Source organism: Lytechinus pictus, chromosome 15 (genome assembly GCF_037042905.1).
Source record: "Lytechinus pictus isolate F3 Inbred chromosome 15, Lp3.0, whole genome shotgun sequence".
NCBI lineage: Eukaryota > Metazoa > Echinodermata > Echinoidea > Temnopleuroida > Toxopneustidae > Lytechinus > Lytechinus pictus.
The window spans coordinates 24,004,971-24,027,599 of NC_087259.1; the positions used below are offsets into that span (position 1 = coordinate 24,004,971).

The 22,629-nt window shown below is 36.9% G+C and overlaps 2 protein-coding genes across 3 annotated transcripts; one reads left to right on the forward strand and one right to left on the reverse strand.

Moving 5' to 3' along the window:
* Positions 1-3,243: 3,243 nt before the first annotated feature.
* On the reverse strand, positions 3,244-9,140 carry LOC129277595 (aquaporin-12A-like). Of its 2 annotated transcripts, XR_010295968.1 has the most exons (3): positions 8,011-9,133; positions 5,991-7,200; positions 3,244-4,039 (listed from the first exon to the last, which is right to left on the reverse strand). XR_010295968.1 is itself a non-coding variant. In XM_054913752.2 (2 exons), the coding sequence occupies exons 1-2, from the start codon at positions 8,618-8,620 to the stop codon at positions 7,010-7,012; spliced, it is 801 nt and encodes a 266-aa protein (XP_054769727.2). In that variant the 5' UTR covers positions 8,621-9,140; the 3' UTR covers positions 3,244-7,009. The 2 variants fall into 2 exon arrangements, 1 of the variants encoding a protein (XP_054769727.2); XM_054913752.2 differs by having other exon boundaries at positions 3,244-7,200; positions 8,011-9,140.
* A 1,634-nt stretch (positions 9,141-10,774) lies between these two features.
* On the forward strand, positions 10,775-22,469 carry LOC129277471 (general transcription factor 3C polypeptide 5-like). The gene is made up of 4 exons (XM_064110161.1): positions 10,775-11,312; positions 13,137-13,282; positions 16,285-16,525; positions 17,551-22,469. The coding sequence occupies exons 1-4, from the start codon at positions 11,243-11,245 to the stop codon at positions 17,880-17,882; spliced, it is 789 nt and encodes a 262-aa protein (XP_063966231.1). The 5' UTR covers positions 10,775-11,242; the 3' UTR covers positions 17,883-22,469.
* Positions 22,470-22,629: the final 160 nt, after the last annotated feature.

Here is a 22,629-nt window from a genome sequence, read left to right on the forward strand (position 1 = left end):
CATCTCTTGAAGGTGCAGGCCAAGTTCAAATGTGAGCCGAATTTGAATAAGGTCAAAGGTCAATGAACTTTCCATGACTGGCACTGTGCTGTGCTGTACACACAATAACTTTCTATATCTTCGAGTTAGGATTGCCAAATTCATACAAGAGGTCCATCTTTTGAAGGTGCAGGTCAAGTTCAAATGTGAGTTGAATTTGATTAAGGTCAAAGGTCAATGAACTTTCCATGACTGGCACTGTGCTGTGTTGTACACATAATAATTTTCTATATCTTCGAGGTGGGATCACCAAATTCATACCAGAGGTCCATCTCCTGAAGGCACAGGTCAAGTTCGAATATGAGTCGAATTTGAATAAGGTCAAAGGTCAATGAACTTTCCATGACTGGCACTGTGCTGTGTTGTACACATAATAATTTTCTATATCTTCGAGGTGGGATCACCAAATTCATACCAGAGGTCCATCTCCTGAAGGCACAGGTCAAGTTCGAATATGAGTCGAATTTGAATAAGGTCAAAGGTCAATGAACTTTCCATGACTGGCACTGTGCTGTGTTGTACACATAATAACTTTCTATATCTTCGAGGTGGGATCACCAAATTCATACCAGAGGTCCATCTCCTGAAGGCACAGGTCAAGTTTGAATATGAGTCGAATTTGAATAAGGTCAAAGGTCAATGAACTTTCCATGACTGGCACTGTTCTGTGTTGTACACACAATAACTTTCTATAGCTTCGAGGTGAGATCGCAAAATTCATAACAGACGTCCATCTCTTGAAGGTACAGGTCAAGTTCGAATATGAGTCGAATTTGAATAAGGTCAAAGGTCAATAAACTTTCCATGACTGGCACTGTGCTGTGTTGTACACACAATAACTTTCTATAGCTTCGAGGTGAGATCGCCAAATTCATAACAGAGGTCCATCTCTTGAAGGTGCAGGCCAAGTTCAAATGTGAGCCGAATTTGAATAAGGTCAAAGGTCAATGAACTTTCCATGACTGGCACTGTGCTGTGCTGTACACACAATAACTTTCTATATCTTCGAGTTAGGATTGCCAAATTCATACAAGAGGTCCATCTTTTGAAGGTGCAGGTCAAGTTCAAATGTGAGTTGAATTTGATTAAGGTCAAAGGTCAATGAACTTTCCATGACTGGCACTGTGCTGTGTTGTACACATAATAATTTTCTATATCTTCGAGGTGGGATCACCAAATTCATACCAGAGGTCCATCTCCTGAAGGCACAGGTCAAGTTCGAATATGAGTCGAATTTGAATAAGGTCAAAGGTCAATGAACTTTCCATGACTGGCACTGTGCTGTGTTGTACACATAATAATTTTCTATATCTTCGAGGTGGGATCACCAAATTCATACCAGAGGTCCATCTCCTGAAGGCACAGGTCAAGTTCGAATATGAGTCGAATTTGAATAAGGTCAAAGGTCAATGAACTTTCCATGACTGGCACTGTGCTGTGTTGTACACATAATAACTTTCTATATCTTCGAGGTGGGATCACCAAATTCATACCAGAGGTCCATCTCCTGAAGGCACAGGTCAAGTTTGAATATGAGTCGAATTTGAATAAGGTCAAAGGTCAATGAACTTTCCATGACTGGCACTGTTCTGTGTTGTACACACAATAACTTTCTATAGCTTCGAGGTGAGATCGCAAAATTCATAACAGACGTCCATCTCTTGAAGGTACAGGTCAAGTTCGAATATGAGTCGAATTTGAATAAGGTCAAAGGTCAATAAACTTTCCATGACTGGCACTGTGCTGTGTTGTACACACAATAACTTTCTATAGCTTCGAGGTGAGATCGCCAAATTCATAACAGAGGTCCATCTCTTGAAGGTGCAGGCCAAGTTCAAATGTGAGCCGAATTTGAATAAGGTCAAAGGTCAATGAACTTTCCATGACTGGCACTGTGCTGTGCTGTACACACAATAACTTTCTATATCTTCGAGTTAGGATTGCCAAATTCATACAAGAGGTCCATCTTTTGAAGGTGCAGGTCAAGTTCAAATGTGAGTTGAATTTGATTAAGGTCAAAGGTCAATGAACTTTCCATGACTGGCACTGTGCTTTGTTGTACACATAATAACTTTTTATATCTTTGAGGTAGGATTGCCAAATTCAAACAAGAGGTCCATCTCTTGAAGGTGCAGGTCAAGTTCGAATGTGAGTTGAATTTGATTAAGGTCAAAGGTCAATGAACTTTCCATGACTGGCACTGCTGTGTTGTACACACAATAACTTTATATAGCTTCAAGGTGGGATCGCCAAACTCGTAGCAGAGGTCCATCTAAGTCATATAGCATACATGTAGTTTTGACATGCAGTCTCTTCATGACTGCAACATGCAGGCGAGACAACGCTTGTTTATTTCAATTTGAGATTTTTAGGTTTTAACCCCCCCCCCCATCAACTATCTTTCTTAATTGACATCAGACTTTTTATGTAAGTCAAGCCACTGCCTTTTGTTCAAATATGGTGAAGCCAAACATAATGATGGCAATTTTATTTTCATAATCAAATATGAAAAAAATAAACAAATGGTAAAACAGTAGATGAGTGTTATATGAAATGACAGTGCAATTAACGTCACAGTTTCTTTAAATTGTGGAGCGCTGACAAGAGTGAATTAGAAGGAGCCAGCATTGTTTGGTGATTCAGATTTTAGTCAACCATAGTAAGGAACTGTCAAATAAAAGGATAAGTAAATTTGGGATTACTCTTTTTCAGTCTGGTTGCTGATAAATTAGCAAATATTCCTACCAGATTATGGGCCTTTTCCCAAGAAATAATCACCCCATGTTATTTGAAATATATTTCTCACATCAAATCACCTTTGCTGCGACTTCATGTACTTGACTTTAGCTTTGAAAATAGTGAAATTAATGAATTTATAATAATGAAAAATGATAATCTTGTCATTTATGATGCGCGTAGGACACACATTGTATGTTTATAAGTGCTTACAGATTTATTGAATTTCCCTGGTCATCGTATTCAATCATTCCCGCACACAATGTGTACACATCTTCCACTCCTTGGGGAGTATTCCAGCCAGTTGCTAATGAGGCACACACAATGCTGGACAAGCTACAATGAACTTGAGGTACTACCGAGTATCCATTTAGCACTTGGGTGGTAGGTTGCAAAGTGTGGATTAACACCTTGCCAATGGATGCTAATGTTGAACATTCACATACAAAGACACGAATCATATTATAATTCATTTCCAATACCATTTAATTTTCTATCTGTGAAATCATATTCCCACCAATAATGACAATTACACAGCTATGGCATTATAACAGTTGTGAAATACCAATTCTAATAATAGTTTTAAAGAAACATATAATCTGGTTTTTTTTTCTGGTTTAATTTCAATATCTATATTAAAGTAACATGACTTCTGAACAACCCTGTCTCCAGCTGGTAAAATACTGGCCTGCTTTCAAGAAATAATAATATTTAGGATGAAACTTACATTGTTGAGGGCTTGTTCTCATACTTCTAACTTGACTACCCATTTTTTTTTTCATTTACATTTTTCATATGTCCTTGTACACAACTGCAATTCTTTTGCATGAAACGAATCCCCATGTGAGGATATTGTTGGACCAATTAAACTTATACATTACATATTTTATATATGTTACAACTGCTCTTGACAGAAATATTTTTATTTAGTTATGAGCTTCAATTGCAAAAAAGTTTTGCAAATTAGCTGAAAACAGTATCCCCATACAGGGGTATAAACTAACAAATTTGGGATTTCATTAAGGCTCATGAAAAGTTGCAAAACAGGTCGAAAATGCCAATTTCTTAAGATGTAAACATTCCAAAACAATGTGTACCTTCAGCAATCAGCAACAATAAAAAACTAAGGGGAAGTTCAATTTTATTGTAAAAATGGCAGAAAAACATAAAATTATTGGTGAAGGGTAGAGAAAAATCCATCAAAGATAAAGAAAGTTATTAGAAATAAAAAATTTTGATTTGTGACACAGTGTTGTAGTCAAGGCTCAAACCTCCAAGGCCAAGGCTTTAATACCCAAGGCCAAGGCTTCAATACCCAAGGCCGAGGCCAAGGCATTAAAACCTCAAGGCCAAGGCCAAGGCATTTCAATCTTTCAATATATGGAACAATGAGAGTAGACAACAATGCTTAGGTGGCAGACATGACACACCGGACAAAATGTATAAAAGGTGTGAGCGAGCAAACATTTTGAAATTTGTACATTTAAAACAAAAATAATTTCATGATAGATCATGTAGATTTAGACATAATATTAAAATAAATACATAGTTACCTTTGTACATTTAATTATTTTTCTAGGCAATTCACATTGCAATAATTATTATTACCAAGGTGATCTGATCCTGGCATGCCCATTCTCAATGTATGTCTTTCTCCATTCCCTGGGATAGGAGAGGCAGAATGTATTTTTGTTTTTTTTTGGGGGGGGGTCAAAGCCAAAAAATGCACTTACAGTATAAGTAAAAATGAGCATTTTGGTGCAAACAGATATTTTCAAAATGAGATTATAAACTGTGGAAGAAGTTGTGTGTTTTGTAGAAATTAAATTCAGCAAAGCCTTTTTTAAGTGATTTCTAATTGATAAGACAGATATTTTGAATTAGGCTTTAATTTTCCGCTAGAAAGCGTAGCGAGCAAGCGGTTTTGAAAAAAAAAAATCGATTCTGAAGTTGTAAAAACTCGATTTTTGGTCAATTATGGTGCTAATCACTGTTAAAAGGGCATCCTTGCGAGATGTTGCCAGCATGAACCACGAGCTCAAACTTCTGGACATTTTGTGTAATAAGAAATGAAATTTAAATATTCCGAGCTGTTTTTGTAATCATGAAAAAGATTTGCATCTTACTAAAGAATTAACGCGAGCGCGAGCTGAAAGTTTTACTGACCAGAAACGGAAGCTGTTCTGGACTGCATTTAGTGACTCATAAATAGGATATACATACCTCACCAATCAAATAATGCAAGCGCAAAGCGTGAGCTCAAAAATTTGTGATTCCATTTGTAAATGGAATGAGAACCTTACTTGACAATAATTTATGAGAGCGCGATCCAAAATTTTGTGATTTTGGAATCTAAAATGTATTGTTTTGTAATACGTTTAATATGTTTAAATGTGGTGATATCATTATCTTAACATATCTTCACAATATATCACAAAATTAGCTTTTCTAATAGTAAACAGGTGAAAATTATGCTCACTTGCTCACTTCAATCACTCTCAACTTTTTGGGGGCAGAAATTTTGCTCTGTATGCCATGCTTAGCCCCTCAAATTTTTTGGCTCATCATGCCATTGACATAGCCCATTTGGAAATGACAAAATTGAAGATTGTGTTCAAGTTTACCGAATCTTTTCAGAACATCATTAAGACTTAAAACATTCTTATTGGTCAAAGAAAATAATACAAAGAAAACCCTATTGGAATAGAAATCAACCTTGTTATCATTCTTTAGAGTAAGCTATTTTTAAAGTATGAAAATTGTTGTCAAAATTGCAGTCGGATCTGTCAGAATTATTCCTGTCATAAAATCACTATAATCCTTATCATAAATATTGTTATCATTATTATTGATATTGTCATCATCAGTAGTCATGATTACAACATATTACCAATAAATAATGTTAATTTTCATCACTTCTCTTTGATACGTAATTATGTGATGATAATTATTGATAATTGCAATGGATGGCACTACTAAATACACTTACTACTGTTGCTGCTACTGCTGACTGGTAGTATTAAGGGTCGTAAGATTTATATTTACTTATATAAAAACAAATGAAAGTACAAAATACAAAATGCCTTGAAATTTCAAGGCTCGAAATCCTCAAGGCCAAGGCCCTCTCAAGGCCAAGGCTTTGAAAAAGTAGGCCTTAGGCGCCTTAAGGCCAAGGCCGAGCATCAAGGCACTATACAACACTGTTGTGACAGCACCTGCCCCATATGTTAATATGCTAGTAACATGCTTGAATTTCACATTTTTAATGGTTAGACTCACTCACCGTTAGAGATGACTCATTTTCTTTATTTCTTTCAGGAGCAGGTGTGAAATCATTTGTCAACATGTACTGAAGGTGCAATGAAAAACATTTTTAATTTTCTGAGATTATGACATTTCATTGATTTTTTTGTTTACCATATGATATGTGGGAAAGCTGCTCCCATATGAAGTTATATAAAAAAATAGAATTTTAATAACTTTTTTATTCTTTGAAGGATTTTCCTCAAGCCTTCACCAATAATTTTTATTATTTTTTCTGCTAATTTCACAACAAATTGTCCTGAAGAACGTCGTCCTTTAATCCTAGTCATTTCAGAATTTTTTACTCCCTATGGAGATTTTTTTAATACAAAATGTTTAGTTTCAGGGCCACCATTTTGCAATTTATCCATGGTACTCATATTTTATAAGTCAAGTGAACGCCCCGTCGCCCCCCTCCCAACTCTTGTTTAGCATCTAGTTAAATGAAAATATCGCAACAGTCCTAGTCCTACACGAACATTAGTATTCACTGCTCAGTAAACACCCTTTGCAGTTGGAGTCCAGTGGTCATTCCCCTCTTCTGTCTTTTGTGCATAGACTATAAAGTCTATCGATCTCCTTACATTTTAAGGCCCGCATTCTGAAGTCGGGTTTAACTTAATAGACCATGGTCTAACTCTGCTAAAATTATGGGAAGTCAAAAGTGTCAAAAATTTTATTCAGTTGTAATATGTTTCTTATGTTTACTGTGCTCTTTCCTGATTCATTGATGGTGAAGACAATCATCTATTTACCGGTATACTTCCAAGACAATTATGAATGCTTTGAGAGCCAAATGAGCTGAAATATGATATCTCTACTGTTTAGTGCTAAACAACTGGCTATCCATACTTAAACCACAACTTTAAACCAGGGTTTAATGTAAACCTGAGTTCAACTTCAGAATACGGGCCCTAGAGTCCCAACTTCCTCAGTCAGCTTTGGTTGTTGTCGCAGGTGCTTGCCTGTTGAACGAGCCTGCTATGGCCCTTGCCAGGGGAACAGTCGCCAGGGGTGCGGCCCAGTAGACCAAGAGGTGCTCCAGGAGGCTTTGGTTGCCACAGTTAAAGGTGATTCCTGCTGCTAAGGCGGGGTTGAACATCATTCCGGTCCATTCCAAACCTTTAACGTCAATCAGAAAAGTAAAGGTTTATACTGTTTTTGTACTAAACAAAATTTATATTCCTTTATTGAAACCTGTAGCGGCTGGGGCACAATCCATGGTAATGATAGCATGTAGAGCAAACAAGAGTCAATATTTTTTAACTGCATCATCATTACCATTGGCAACATAATCATCCTTATATCATTATCATGTTTGTCATTATCTTCATCATCATCACAACCACCATCTCCATCACCAGAAACATAATTATCATCGTTGTCATCATTGTTGTCATTGTCATTATCATCGTCATTGATCATCATCATCAATATCATCATCAATTCATCATCACTGTCATTGTCATCATTGTCACATCAGCTGTGATCAGCATCATTATTGTCATAATTAATTATTTTCAATCCATTATTAGGAAAAAGGGAAACATTTTATATGATAATACAGTGTATTAAAGAAATAGTGTGTGTCTCACTCTGTGACCTCATTGGCTCACTCATTTGCATAAAATCTGGGTTTTAAGCTGAACATGGTCGGTCAAGACGGTCGTGCATCTTTTTCATAATTAATTTCAAACATTTTTAGGACAATTCCTGTTTTTTTATAGGGCGCATTCCTGTATTATATTGCAACAATTTGAAAAATCAGAAAAGGGACACAAATCTTGTAGGACAATTAGGCCTTTATGTTTGTCAAAAGGCTATCCAACTTGATGTTTGGTTAAACATGATTTCAATAAGTCTACTTTGTATATAAAAATTAAAATTATCAGTTTATCATAATACTGTAGTTTTGGATATCCCATTTAATACCTGCAACAATGATCATAACCTGTATCGCAGCATCTGAAAACATTCCACTGTACCGTCCTTTGGGCTGAAAGTTGAGGGTAATGAAATAGGTAAGGGTGGCCAAGGCTTCTGCAAAGCAACCTTCCAGGATGGAGACATTCAATGCTGAGGCACAATAGATCTGAAGCAGGTGGGAGATCTTCTTCCTGTGACGATTGGTAGGTACCACCTTCCACATGAAGCGCACGTAGGGGTACGCCAGTTGGCCCCCAGCCACCTGAAGGCAAATCTTCGACAGTGCCACAGCTGGACCATAGTCACGCTTCAGCATAGACTGCCAGACCATGCACGTGTTGGCAGTGGAGTCACCGTCAAACGTCAGGCTCTCGGAGACGAAGAGAATCCAGAGATAGAGGGCGTAGCAATAGAGGCCGTACTCCTCCAGGATGATATCACCTTCTATGACGCCGGCGACGAGCTGGAACGTGGAGATGAGTTCAGCAGCAAAGCTGTACCAGACTGGATCATCGCGAAGGATCCTCTTGGTCAATGACCTAATGAGATTGCAGCCGACTGTTGTGAAGAAGACCAAGATGAAGGTGGCTAAAGCTGCAGGATACTCCTGGGCCATGATGATTGTTCACAAGACCTGCCTACCTGGCTCCTCAAGACCTGATCTAATGACCAACCAAGTGTTATTTCTGTGTTCTATTCAGTTCCTATTTATAGTTTAACACAGCCTTGAATATTATATGGTACCCTGCACATTCTGTCCTTTTAACCACTAGTGAAAGCAGTATTGCATGACAACTTTTTTATTGTTGCATAACTGGGATGATATCCTTTTGTCTTCTGTTTTTATCAATGCTTCACTACAACAAAGACTCATTGATTCTCCAGTTTAATAGCAAGCTCTATTATCCGTGTACAAGGAGACAGACATCCATGGCATTCCAAGAATGCCCCTGGCTCTTAAAGCCCACTGGGTCAGACAATCGTCGCTTCACAATGACAGCCCGCAGCTCAGATCTAAAACATTTTTGTATATGATGTATGGCATCTAAGTTATTCAGGCTTGCAGCTAATATGCATGAATGACATAATTTTATGTACATGTACCCCCTGAGTGTAAATACCCAGACCTGATTTATGAGAGCATATCTCGTGACCTTTGATTCATTAAGTGAAGAATTAACGTTACTGATTAGTCATATTAAAAGGCAGTCTGTAGAAATAAACAATCTGAAGGAAATCAACAGGAGAACAATTAATCTGTAAAGGCAATGGTCTAAAGGGGAAATAAACTTTTCTTAGTTTTGAGTGTGGTATTATGTTTCATGCAAAGGATGATTTTTTTTCTGGATATTCATGTACAGTAGATATTTATAAAAAAATAGCTTTAAGGTTTGGCTGCAATATCCTGTTTTGCAGTGAATTTTTTTCTAGGAAATCAGATCAGATGAGTGTAATATTATGTTTCATGCAAAGGCCAATTTTTTTCTTCTGGATATTCATGTACAGTAGATAAAGATATAAAAAAAATAGCTTTAAGGTTTGGCTGCAATATCCTGTTTTGGTGAATATGTTTTCTAGGAAATCAGATCTTACCAGTATGCTGATTTATGGATCAATATAATATGTCTCATAAATTTATAGGAAAGGGAAATTATTATCTTATCAATAAAGACAAGTTATGTTTTTAGCCACATCTGGGGGAAAATACAGCCCCATGTAAACTTTGAGTACATGGACAATGTATGCATGAATGAATGATATTCCCTTTGCACGTAATGACATTTAATAAAAATCTAATAACATTTAAAATTCATAAAAATTGATAATTTGGAACAAGGTCCCCTAATTTTAGCTGCCCCTTTCGACTTTCACTCCAACTTCCCTATCCCCACTTTAAGATTTTTTAAATCATTATTTTGAAATGCCTAAATGCCCAAGTAGAAGTTTTGTTATTGTTGTTGTTGATACTTTTGTATAACCAGACTTTTTCCATGTAGATTACATGATTGTCTTTGTAATGTAGATACATATATGGTGTCTTTCAATTTTTACATAGGAAGTTCAGATGCATGTAGCAATGAATATTTTCCTATAAAACTTCAAGTTCCTTGGTTATTATTTTTGGTATACTTGTAGCTCTATGCAAATAAATTTGCATAGAGCTACATAGAAATAAAAGAAATAAAAACTAAATAGAAATTAAATAGAATTAAAAATATATAGAAATAAAAATTGAATTTTCCCCAGCTAGAACTCATCGATAATGATCATTTTAAAGGACAAGTCAACACCAATTTCAATGTATTATTTGACATTTGTGCACTGTAGGCCTATATCCTACACTGAGGTTTTTTTTTCAGGGAATTTTTTTTTATCAACCATACTTCTTTTGAGTTGTTTATATCTTTAATCATTTAATTTCAATGTATTATTTGATATTTGTGCACTGTAGGCCTATATCCTACACTGAGGTTGTTTTTTTCAGGGAATTTTTTTTTATCAACCATACTTCTTTTGAGTTGTTTATATCTTTAATCATTTAATTTCACGATTTGCACCATTTATTGCCTATCTTTTTTCCATTCTGTATTCTCATTCTTTTTTTCCCTCCCCACCCTGCAAAGGAAGGAATAAATTGCCTAGGCTTTAGAAATGATTGTTATCTGTTAAAAAAAATGAATAAATTGATAATTTTAACGAAGATAGGGGTCCCTTGAGATTTTTTCTTGAACTTGTTTGTAGTGTGATTAAACCCATGATTTTGCTAGGCCCATACAGCTATGAAATCATGATTACACTGCAAAATTTGAACAAATTTAGGAGATGACACACTAAAAACTTGGCAAACATACATTTTTGAATAGTTTTATGTCATTTCCTGTATGTTTGTTTTATAAACATGCATATTTTTGGCCACTTGCCGTTCCATAAGTCAAATATTGGCCTAAAAGTCAAAGCAATTTTTCAGACCAGATTAATGCGAAACATATCTCTATCAAGTCAAATTACTAAATAAGTCAAACAAATTGCTGTGTTCGCAATAGATTTGAATGTAATTGTGTCTAATCTCAATTTTATTTTGCCCATTCCTTCATTTCAGCTCTTTGAAAAGCGCCCCCTCTGGTCACGTAATGCACTGAGATGTAACACTGAGGTCTCATCCATCCTTATCAAGGGTATCTTATGTGTGGTGGCTTACTATTTCCAACAAGGACCTTGGAGAGGGCTTTGGTGTCGTATGGGGTACGACCCCAGGGAACATCCGGAGTCTAAAAATTACCAGCTACTCGATTTCAGGATAAGAAAAGGTAGCGGTAAATGATTTCTTCTGCTGTTACAAACAAATGTTTTGATTAATAACGTCTGTCTGAATCTTTCAAGGTGAATTCATTTGGGTCAATAATGTTAATGATTCTTTAAGGTTTAACTGTAAAAATTTATGAGGACTATCCAATAATATGTATTGCTCATCAGTCTGCAATATACGCATTTATAAGTTCTTTTGGAAGGAAATTAATCTAAATTGACACCAAAGATGTTGTTTGATAAAGTTGTGATAAAGCATGAACTGAGTTTCACACCACTGGTAAATATTGTGGGTGCTCAATCAAACTCTCAAACTCATCACATTTGATCCTTTTGTTCCATTCATAGATTAAAATTGCCATTTTAGCAAACATACAGGAATGAATGCTACTTTCGTTAAGAGACTGTTGGAAACGCACCCCCATTATCTTAAAACTTTGAATATAAAGTCTCATTTAACAAAAGAAAGGGTCACCAGTCAAACGAAAAGTCCTGCATAAATAGTCCAGCTTCATGAAACAGATCTGAAGAGCTGTTAAATGGTACCTTTATGAAGTAGGATGCTAGTAGGGTGTTTTAACACCCAACCTAGTAGGGTGTTATAATGGTTCCCAGTAAATTGCTAGTTTGGTGTCAAAACACCTAATAGGGTGTTAAGTTGTCTTTAGTAGGATGCTGAAACCTTGAAGTCCAGGCACCATACATCGCTACTGGCTTGAAAACTCCAAAGAAAATGCATGTACTTGTGAATACAATGAGCTATGCCTATGATACTTTCTCAGTTAATATTATTGTAGTGCTCACTGGCGGGTTAAGCTCTTTGCTAAGAGAGGGGTTTGACCAGGTTGTTTGACTCAATGAGGATGAGCTGCGTCATACTGTATACTAACCCCTACCCCCCCAATTCTGCCACGGTTGTTGGTTTTTGTCTCACCTGCATAGCAGAGTGAGACTATAGGCGCCGCTTTTCCGACGGCGGCGGCGTCAACACCAAATCTTAACCTAAGGTTAAGTTTTTGAAATGACAGCATAACTTAAAATATATATGGACCTAGTTCATGAAACTTGGCCATAAGGTTAATCAAGTATTACTGAACATCCTGCCTGAGTTTCATGTCACATGACCAAGGTCAAAGGTCATTTAGGGTCAATGAACTTTGGCCAAATTGGGGGTATCTGTTGAATTACCATCATAACTTTGAAAGTTTATGGATCTGATTCATGAAACTTGGACATAATAGTAATCAAGTATCACTGAACATCCTGTGCAAGTTTCAGGTCACATGATTAAGGTCAAAGGTCATTTAGGGTCAATGAACTTTGGCCATAATGGAAGTATCTGTTGAATTACCATCATAACTTTGAAAGTTTATGGATCTGACTCATGAAACTTGGACATAAGAGTAATCAAGTATCACTGAACATCCTGTGCGATTTTCAGGTCACATGATCAAGGTCAAAGGTCATGTAAGGTCAATGAACTTTGGCTATTTTAGAGGTAATTATTAGATTGCTGTCATAACTTTCAAAGTTTATAGATATAGTGTATAAAATGTGGATATAGGGGTAATCAAGTATCACTGACAAGTTTTAGGTCACATGATCAAGGTCAAATGTCAATGAACGTAGTATTGTATCATTATATGAATGGTGTTTTTTGTGAATAATTATCTGATAGTAGTTTTCAAAGTCAGCACTGCTGCTATATTGAATCGCGTGATGCAGGTGAGACTGCCAGAGGCATTCCACTTGTTATTGAATGTTATTACTAATAGGGACTACTTTATTAATCAGTTATTTTCTTTTGCTGTATTGACACCTCACAGAACTCACAGACAAGAGTGTGAAGTTGATGCTGAAGAAGAAGCGGATGATATTATACCCTCACCAAACCTTGAAAAATAAACGGGTTATACCAGCACCCCTACTCTCCGGCAGTGCTGAACCAGAGGGAAGTAACAGGGAATCCTTTGTAAGTCCATCAAGTTTCCTTTCCCTTTCATGATTTTCATATCACGTCATTTAGTCATTACATTTCTCATTTCATTTATTTCTAAATTCATTTCAATTTCATTTCAATATCATTTTATTGTCATTTCAATATTCATATTTCATTCCAATTTTATTTCAATATCATTTCAGTTTCATTTCAATATTCATATTTCATTCCAATTTTATTTCAATGTCATTTTCATTTCAATATTCATATTTCATTCCAATTTTATTTCAGTATCATTTCAATTTCATTTCAGTTTCATTTCAATATCATTTTAAAAATTTCATTTCATTTTTGCACCACCTATACCACATCATATCCTATAAAAAATAGAACAACTATTAACCCTATCTAGGCCGGGGTATTTTGGGAGTTCATATGGCCGGGAGGGGGAACTCCCAGGCCCCCCTTGAGATCTCGGCCGTCGACCATGCCGAAAATTGGCACGCGGGTTGTCTGGGATATAATCTACAAAACTGTATAGTGATTTATTTCATGCGAATAGCTATAAAGTGATTATGCTAATTTATGCGTAATTAGTATGCGAAATCATATTTTTTCCTCAAACTCCCTAAATAAAGTTCCAAATGTTCTAATTTTTGGTATAGAAACTCTTTGTGGTGTTCTCAGCAAGTGTGCATGAAAAAAATTGAGATATCATATCATTTTCTTATGTATTACATTGTTTTTTTGCAATTAAGTATTTCTTTGTTTTTTTACCTTTTGTTTTTCATAGTTTTTTTCAATGAAATTTGTTGGGACTCTTCTGAGATCATAAAAAACATAAAATAAATACATTTAGACCAGCAAAACTAAAGATAATCATACATTAATAATTTTGGGTTGAAAACAAAATTTGCATCGACTTTGTACACAAAATCACGTTTTTGAGCAATTTTTGGTCTGACATGCACTTACATAATGTTGCGTAATTTCGGAATCATGCACCTGGGTGACGCAAAATTGGTCTCAATAGTTGCACAACTAGACTTGAAAGTAAAAAGTAAATAATATTGCGCGAATCGTTGAGGGGGAGCCTCCGAGGCCCCCCGCCCCTCCGTGCCTAGATAGGGTTAAAAGAAAGCAGAGAGGGTATGTCACATTTTACTATTATTATTATTATTGGAGTAAGAGATAATCTGTTGTCTCACGATGTGGCAAACTGAAATTGCGACGTTTCGACTGCACCTGCTAGTCTTCGTCAGGCAATGAAGTGGACACTCGCTGCGCGCGCCTTTTATACTGTAGGCTGCGGGCCGTAGGTGCCGGAACCGCTGTGTTCTGATTGGTCGGCGCAACCGACCAATCAGAAGCCGCGGACGGTGCGATCACCGGGGGGCTTGCGGATGTCGGGGAAATGCCTTTATGACAGAGCATCACGCATTGTATCAAAGCCACAATGAACTGCTGCTGAGAAGCAACGCATTGCTTCTGCTCTCGTTTCCAATGGTTACCCGCGCTCATTTCTCAACCTTGTAACTAAGGGAAAGAACGCCGCCGATAAAGAAATTGTGCAATACAAGTCTACCGTTGGCCTACCGTTTGTCGATTCTATTTCCCACCAGCTCCGCCGGCACTTAGAGAAGTATAGCATACACGCTGTTTTCAAGTCCGACACTACTATCCGTAAACAGCTAGTGCGCCCCAAAGACCCGCGCTGCCCGGCAGACTCGATAGCGTTGTATACAAGATACCATGCGGGGCTTGTGACAAGGTTTACATCGGGGAAACGGGCAGACACGTTAGCGAAAGAATGCTAGAACATCGCAGAGATGTCAAGCACCGGCGCATAGATAGTTGCAGAGCATGCTTGGAATGCAGATCACCCTCCCAATTGGGACGGGGTAAGCTGCATAGCGCGGGATAAGCACTGGTACAATTATCATTATCATTTTTATTGTCTCACCTGCATAGCAGAGTGAGACTATAGGCGCCGCTTTTCCGACGGCGACGGCGGCGGCGACGGCGGCGGCGTCAACACCAAATCTTAACCTGAGGTTAAGTTTTTGAAATGACAGCATAACTTAGAAAGTATATGGACCTAGTTCATGAAACTTGGCCATAAGGTTAATCAAGTATTACTGAACATCCTGCCTGAGTTTCATGTCACATGACCAAGGTCAAAGGTCATTTAGGGTCAATGAACTTAGACCATGTTGGGGGAATCAACATCAAAATCTTAACCTAAGGTTAAGTTTTTGAAATGTCATCATAACTTAGAAAATATATGGACCTAGTTCATGAAACTTATACATAAGGTTAATCAAGTATCACTGAACATCCTGCATGAGTTTCACGTCACATGACCAAGGTCAAAGGTCATTTAGGGTCAATGAACTTTGGCCGAATTGGGGGTATCTGTTGAATTACCATCATAACTTTGAAAGTTTATGGATCTGATTCATGAAACTTGGACATAATAGTAATCAAGTATTACTGAACATCCTGTGCAAGTTTCAGGTCACATGATCAAGGTCAAAGGTCATTTAGGGTCAATGAACTTTGGCCAAATTGGGGTATTTGTTGAATTACAGCCATAAATTTGAAAGTGTGTTGGTCTAGTTCATAAAACTTGGACATAATAGTAATCAAGTATCACTGAACATCCTGTGCGAGTTTCAGGTCACATGATCAAGGTCAAAGGTCATGTAAGGTCAAAGAACTTTGGCCACGTTGGGGGTATTTGTTGAATTGCCATCATATCTCTATAAGTGTATTGGTCTAGTTCATAAAACGTGGAAATAAGAGTAACCAAGTATCACTGAACATCTTGTGCGAGTTATAGTAGTTTTCAAAATCAGCACTGCTGCTATATTGAATCGCGTGATGCAGGTGAGACGGCCAGAGGCATTCCACTTGTTATTATTATTATCACCATTACTATTGCTATTACAATTGATATTACTATTATTACTATTACTATTATTTTTTATTATTATCATTATCATCATTATTATTCTTATGTGTTACCTACAAAGGATTCCTACTACATCATGAGGCGTGGTATCCTACCAGCATACCATCAGATGTTCTACCAGCTGTGTGATCTCGAGGACCCAGAGCTCCAGACGATCATCAACAACCCGCAATGGCACAAGACCAAGCCAAACATGAAGAGCGGCTTCTTCGAGGCGGAGATGTTCCGCCGTCTCCGGGATTGTCTCACTCAGATGATCAAGGATACAGTGCTTGAAGTCAACGCAAGTAAATCGTTACAAGGTATTGCTACTTATCATGTCACTGTCTATCATCCTCCTCTATTGTTGTCCTCCTTTCTTCCCAGTTCCTTGGGTCTGTATTTTCTTATCTCTTATCCTTTTTTTCTTCTTCTTTCAGTTATTTTCTCTTTGTGTCGAACATCTGAGATTAAGCTAAAAACTTACCTCTATAACTCATTTTATCAATGATGATTTATTTTGTTATTTGTTTTTTTTGCTCCCCCCTTCACTTGTGTGCCTTGAGCATCTCTTACGAGATAGATATGGCACCTAATAAATTGCATTTATTATTATTATTGTTGTTATCATTATTATACCTCATATTTATCCCTCCTCCCTTTCCTTTTCATTCTCCTTCCTTCCACTCTTTATTTCTTCTCATATTTTTTAATTTTTCTCCTCCTTCTCCGTATGTCACTTCTTGAAAACATTTTCCTTAAAACAAAAAGTCAGTGATTGTCACTGACAACATTATTAAGCTATTGAAATTTTGCATCTGATTGGCCAAGAACAAATTGATCAGTGAAAAATAGTGACAAGATATTTTGTGAAACAGTCCCCTGGACAGCATTTCATGAAACAAACAGCCATTGGTTTTCACTGACAACCATTAAAAGGTAGTGAAATCCTCACTTCTGATTGGCCAAGAACAAATTGATCAGTGAAAATTACTGACAAGATCCTTCATGAAACAGTCACCTGATCAGTTAGGATCCTCTTATGTCTTCTCATTTTCTTCTGTCTTGTTTTACTTCCTCCTTTTCTTTTTTCTCCTTTCCATTATTTTCTTTTTATTCTCTTCTTAAACTCTTCTCCTCCACCCAATGTTATTCTCTTTCTTCCTCTCCTCCCTCTCCTTTTTCATCCACTGGTGATGATTGGTAGGGAAACTGCACTTTATCATGTGAACGACTTTTGACCAATCTATAACAAGATTCTGAGGATCGGTATGTGCCATATAATGAAATTTTTTTTTCTTTTTATGTTTGTTATTATCCTCTAAATTTTTTAAAATTATTATTTCAGATGATTCTAGCCAGGGCTCCACACCTTCAACGTCAGCATCCACTCCTGAGATGCCAGAAAGAGGAGAGAAGGATGATGAAGAGGGGCCTGCAGCGGGGGAAGACGAGGAAGATGATGGAGAAGATGAGGACGGGTTGGATGATGGAGGAATAGGTGATGATGATGCAGAAGAGATGGAGGACAAGAACATCCTGTGTGACGAAGCCGATGGAGCAGAGGACGCAACAGGGATAGAGAAAGACGACAAGGAAGTCGCTGAGGAAGTTGACAGTGAGAATGAAATGGCAATGGAGATGTTAGAATTTTTGGATCCCAGTATGTTACCAAGCTGATAAAGACTGACGATAGGCGAAGGGTCAGGAGGAAGGATGTTTACATTGTTAACGTCTGAAAAGCCACCAATGTGAAGGTTGTGATGAGGAGATGGGTGGTGAGAATAAATGGCCATGGAAATGTTTGAATACTAGTATACGGATAGCAGTGTGCTACCAAGTTGGTAAAGACTGGTGATAGGCAAAAGGTTAGGAGGAATGATGTATACGTTAACATCTAAAAAAACACCAATGTGAAGGTCATGAGAAAGGTGATGAGTAAAAATAGCCATGGAAATTTATTTTGGAATTCATGGATAATATAATACCCAACAGATTATGAGGACCAAAAGACGTTAAAAGATGGGAGTCACTGCTACCCTGTTTGGCATACAACAATTCAAGGGGTAGAGCTTCGTAGATCTGGCACTGCAGAGTGGCTGCCGGGCCCACAATCAACTGGGCAAAAAGAATTTTCAGAGTATTTTTATTTCAGATTTCATTTCGAACATTAAAATATGGATTTAAAAATAAAATCCCCATCAACCTAAAAAAACATGAGTATGGATGTTAGGAGGAAGAGAGGTATGGTGAAAACGAAATGGCCAAGGATGATGGAAATGTTAGAATTCACCAAGTGCAGTAAGCTAGCCAGCTGATAAAGACTGATGAAAAGCAAAAAATTCTGAGAGAGGTTTGAGAGTTGAAAACATCAAAAAATCTGAACCTCATGATTTGGGGAGGTAAAAACAAAATGGCCATGGAGATGTTGGAATTCATCAACATCAACATGCTATTTTGCGTATGGATACTAATGCTAGGTTAGAAATTAGGAAAAGCGATGTATTCATTGAGCTGTGTTGCAAGAATGGCGGTGGGATAAAAAGTCCTTGGAAATGTTGTGATTCATCTATAGTGGTATACATGAGTCTGTGGATGTTGACCTTTCATGAGTTGAATAATCATTTTTCCAGGAAGAATTACATGTATGTAAAGCATGTATATCTGACATCTTTTAAATGGGATTTTGTCAAAGTCAAACAGATTTTTGTTCCAAGAGATATGACTTATGTAGTTTTTAGTGTACTACCTATAGCTCATAAATTTGATGGGCCAGGAGGTGCGATTGCTCAGTTGGTAGAGTGGGGGTATCGGATTCCGGTGACCCAGGTTTGATTCCCACTTGGTGCGCTACTCGCTAGTGCCCTTTGGCAAGTCATTTATCCTAATTGCCAGGTCCCCCGGAGAGGACTTTTTGCCGCAAGTCCTCTGGTTGCTTGCTTACAAGCATTCCTACTTTCATAGCAATCAGGGAAAAAAATCACCACCAATCAATCAATGAATTAATAGAAAGGACTGTTTTCATCAAGATGTTAGAATTGTGATGCCAACATTGTAAAGTCATTGCAAGGTGTTTTTGTTATATGTTTTAGAAATAATCAAATTCAAGGTCTGATTGGTAATGAGAGCTGAACAAAAAGTCCTAAGTTCATAGGCCTGAAATTATGAGGAAAAAAGATTGATAAGGTGCTGAAGAGCTAGTGAATATTTGGGTACTGGCACAGGGGCTAGGGGCCATTTTGCCCCCGAAATGCTCAAGAATAGCCCTGGAAACTTCAATAATGAGACTAGGAAAATCCCCATCCAATGTTTTCAGATTTAGGCAGTAATTTGTGAAAAGTAGCCCTCAAAAATATATGCATGTATTTTTTTTTGCCTGGTATATGGTGTTGCATTTGAAAATGATCAAAATCACAATGATGTATGTTGTGGAATGTTGACCCTATATTTACAGAAAATGGAGCACCTAAAAAATATAACTAACGAAGGGTCAGTGTTAAGATATAATATATTGGTAGATATCATTTCTATCATTGGTTCATATTTTCACATTTGAAACATACTTCCCATAAAAATGAGACATATGTGTATAAATTGATCTTCTGAAACTATAACTCACATGTTTTCACCGCTTTTGACAAATACAAAAATCTAAAGGAAATCTGAATGACTATTACGAAGAACTGGAAGTTAAACAGAATGGTATTCTTATATTAAATTAAAAATACATCCTATTTGTAACAACTTTTGTCATGTATAATTGCAAATGTCTCACACAATGCTGAAATGGAATAGAAATTAAACCATGATTATGCCACAATAAAGTTGTAATATTAGAATCCAAATTGATCGTTTGTCTATACAGTATGTACATGGTATTAAAGCTTATACTGGATGCTTGTTTGATTCTCAAAAAAAATGAAAAAGAAGCAATTTCACATATGTGGTCATGTATGATGTAATATATGGTCAGGGTTTATATAAACCCATTTTATCTACTCTCAGTTTGATATAATTGTTGTTTGGTCTGCACTAAACTTGGTCTAATACAAAATTTGTCAAATTCTCAGTCTAACACTCAGTTGGATATTATTTCCACTTCTGCTTATTGCTTTTTTTTTTCATTTGTCAAATGAAAATTTGGATACGAAGTAATTCATCTGAGACTAAAAGTGGTGTCAAACCAAGTAGGTAGATTTTAGATGCAATGGGTATGAAAGCTTAACTGAAAATTAGACATTACTGGTCAATGGATTAAATGTCAATTAGATCAAATGGTTAATACACGTAGACATGGCCTTGGGAAGAGGGGGTGCCCAAAATTTTTTCTTGGGGGTGCTGCATGTATTATTTTCCATAGACAGCACCCCCAGGAATTCTGGATAGGTTTTACAAAATGGAAGAATGTAAGCAAAAAGACCTATATTTTGTAGTGAATCCCCGACCCTTTTTTTTATGTTGTTGCTTGCTTGTCCAATTGTTTTTCATTTTTCAGTGATACTTTCTCTTTTTTCTTTTTTGTTTTGCTTTTCAAATTTACTTCAGCACCTCCAGTAAAAAAAAAAAAAAGGGTTCCCAGGGCCCTGCATGTAGACAAACTGGTCATAGATGAACTAGGATTGTATCATGTGAGGTGAGACCCAAATAAAATTAGATGAATCGGGTTTAGACCAATCAGGGCCCTGCATGTAGACAAACTGGTCATAGATGAACTAGGATTGTATCATGTGAGGTGAGACCCAAATAAAATTAGATGAATCGGGTTTAGACCAATCAGGGCCCTGCATGTAGACAAACTGGTCATAGATGAACTAGGATTGTATCATGTGAGGTGAGACCCAAATAAAATTAGATGAATCGGGTTTAGACCAATCAGGGCCCTGCATGTAGACAAAGTGGTCATAGATGAACTAGGATTGTATCATGTGAGGTGAGACCCAAATGAAATTAGAGGAATCGGGTTTAGACCAATCAGGGCCCTGCATGTAGACAAACTGGTCATAGATGAACTAGGATTGTATCATGTGAGGTGAGACCCAAATAAAATTAGATGAATCAGGTTTAGACCAATCAGGGCCCTGCATGTAGACAAACTGGTCATAGATGAACTAGGATTGTATCATGTGAGGTGAGACCCAAATGAAATTAGATGAATCGGGTTTAGACCAATCAGGGCCCTGCATGTAGACAAACTGGTCATAGATGAACTAGGATTGTATCATGTGAGGTGAGACCCAAATGAAATTAGATGAATCGGGTTTAGACCAATCAGGACCCTGCATGTAGACAAACTGGTCATAGATGAACTAGGATTGTATCATGTGAGGTGAGACCCAAATAAAATTAGATGAATCGGGTTTAGACCAATCAGGGCCCTGCATGTAGACAAACTGGTCATAGATGAACTAGGATTGTATCATGTGAGGTGAGACCCAAATGAAATTAGATGAATCGGGTTTAGACCAATCAGGGCCCTGCATGTAGACAAACTGGTCATAGATGAACTAGGATTGTATCATGTGAGGTGAGACCCAAATAAAATTAGATGAATCGGGTTTAGACCAATCAGGGCCCTGCATGTAGACAAACTGGTCATAGACGAACTAGGATTGTATCATGTGAGGTGAGACCCAAATGAAATTAGAGGAATCAGGTTTAGACCAATCAAGGCCCTGTCTTACAAAGACTTGCAATTTATCCAATCAACCAGAACTATGGAAAGCCAACAACATCAACATCTAAAAGGCATGTTTGTTAATAATATAGATGTGATGTATTATCATACACTCATTGTTTTCTTGAAAATTCAGTGTGCTCCTTGTTTACCAAGGATATTGTGCAAATTTCCTGATCAAAATTTTGATGTTGATTGATTTCCATATACTAGAGGTTGATCGGATCAATCGGAATTCTTTGTAAGAATTGTAAGTTAACCTTGAAAATGTACTATTCAATATTTATAAATGTTGGGGTATCAACCAGATCATAAAGAAACAAGGTAACATTAGTGATGCTAATTGACCATAACAGGAAGTCCTTAAATGTGAAAACATTTATTGATATTGATAAATTCATTATGAATTATTATTTATCCATGATGAATTTTAGGTAATTAATTTACCTGTTACTTTTGATTTCTTAGGTAAATAAAAAATGGATTCTGTACATGCTTTTTTTTCTACATGCATACATGTACATGTAGATGCAATTTGTGATGTTTTCTGTTCTTGAAATGCTGAATAAAACTCATGAATTGGAGAAAAGAAATCAGAATTGCCTCCTCATTATTGTATGTGACTTAAAAAAAATTAACTTGCATAAACTGGACACTGGAACTTATAATTTGGAGTATAGATTTGTGTTGAAAACCTCAGCACTTGGGGTATGGCATTGTGTAAAGTCTCAATTTTTCAAGACTGTTTGCCAG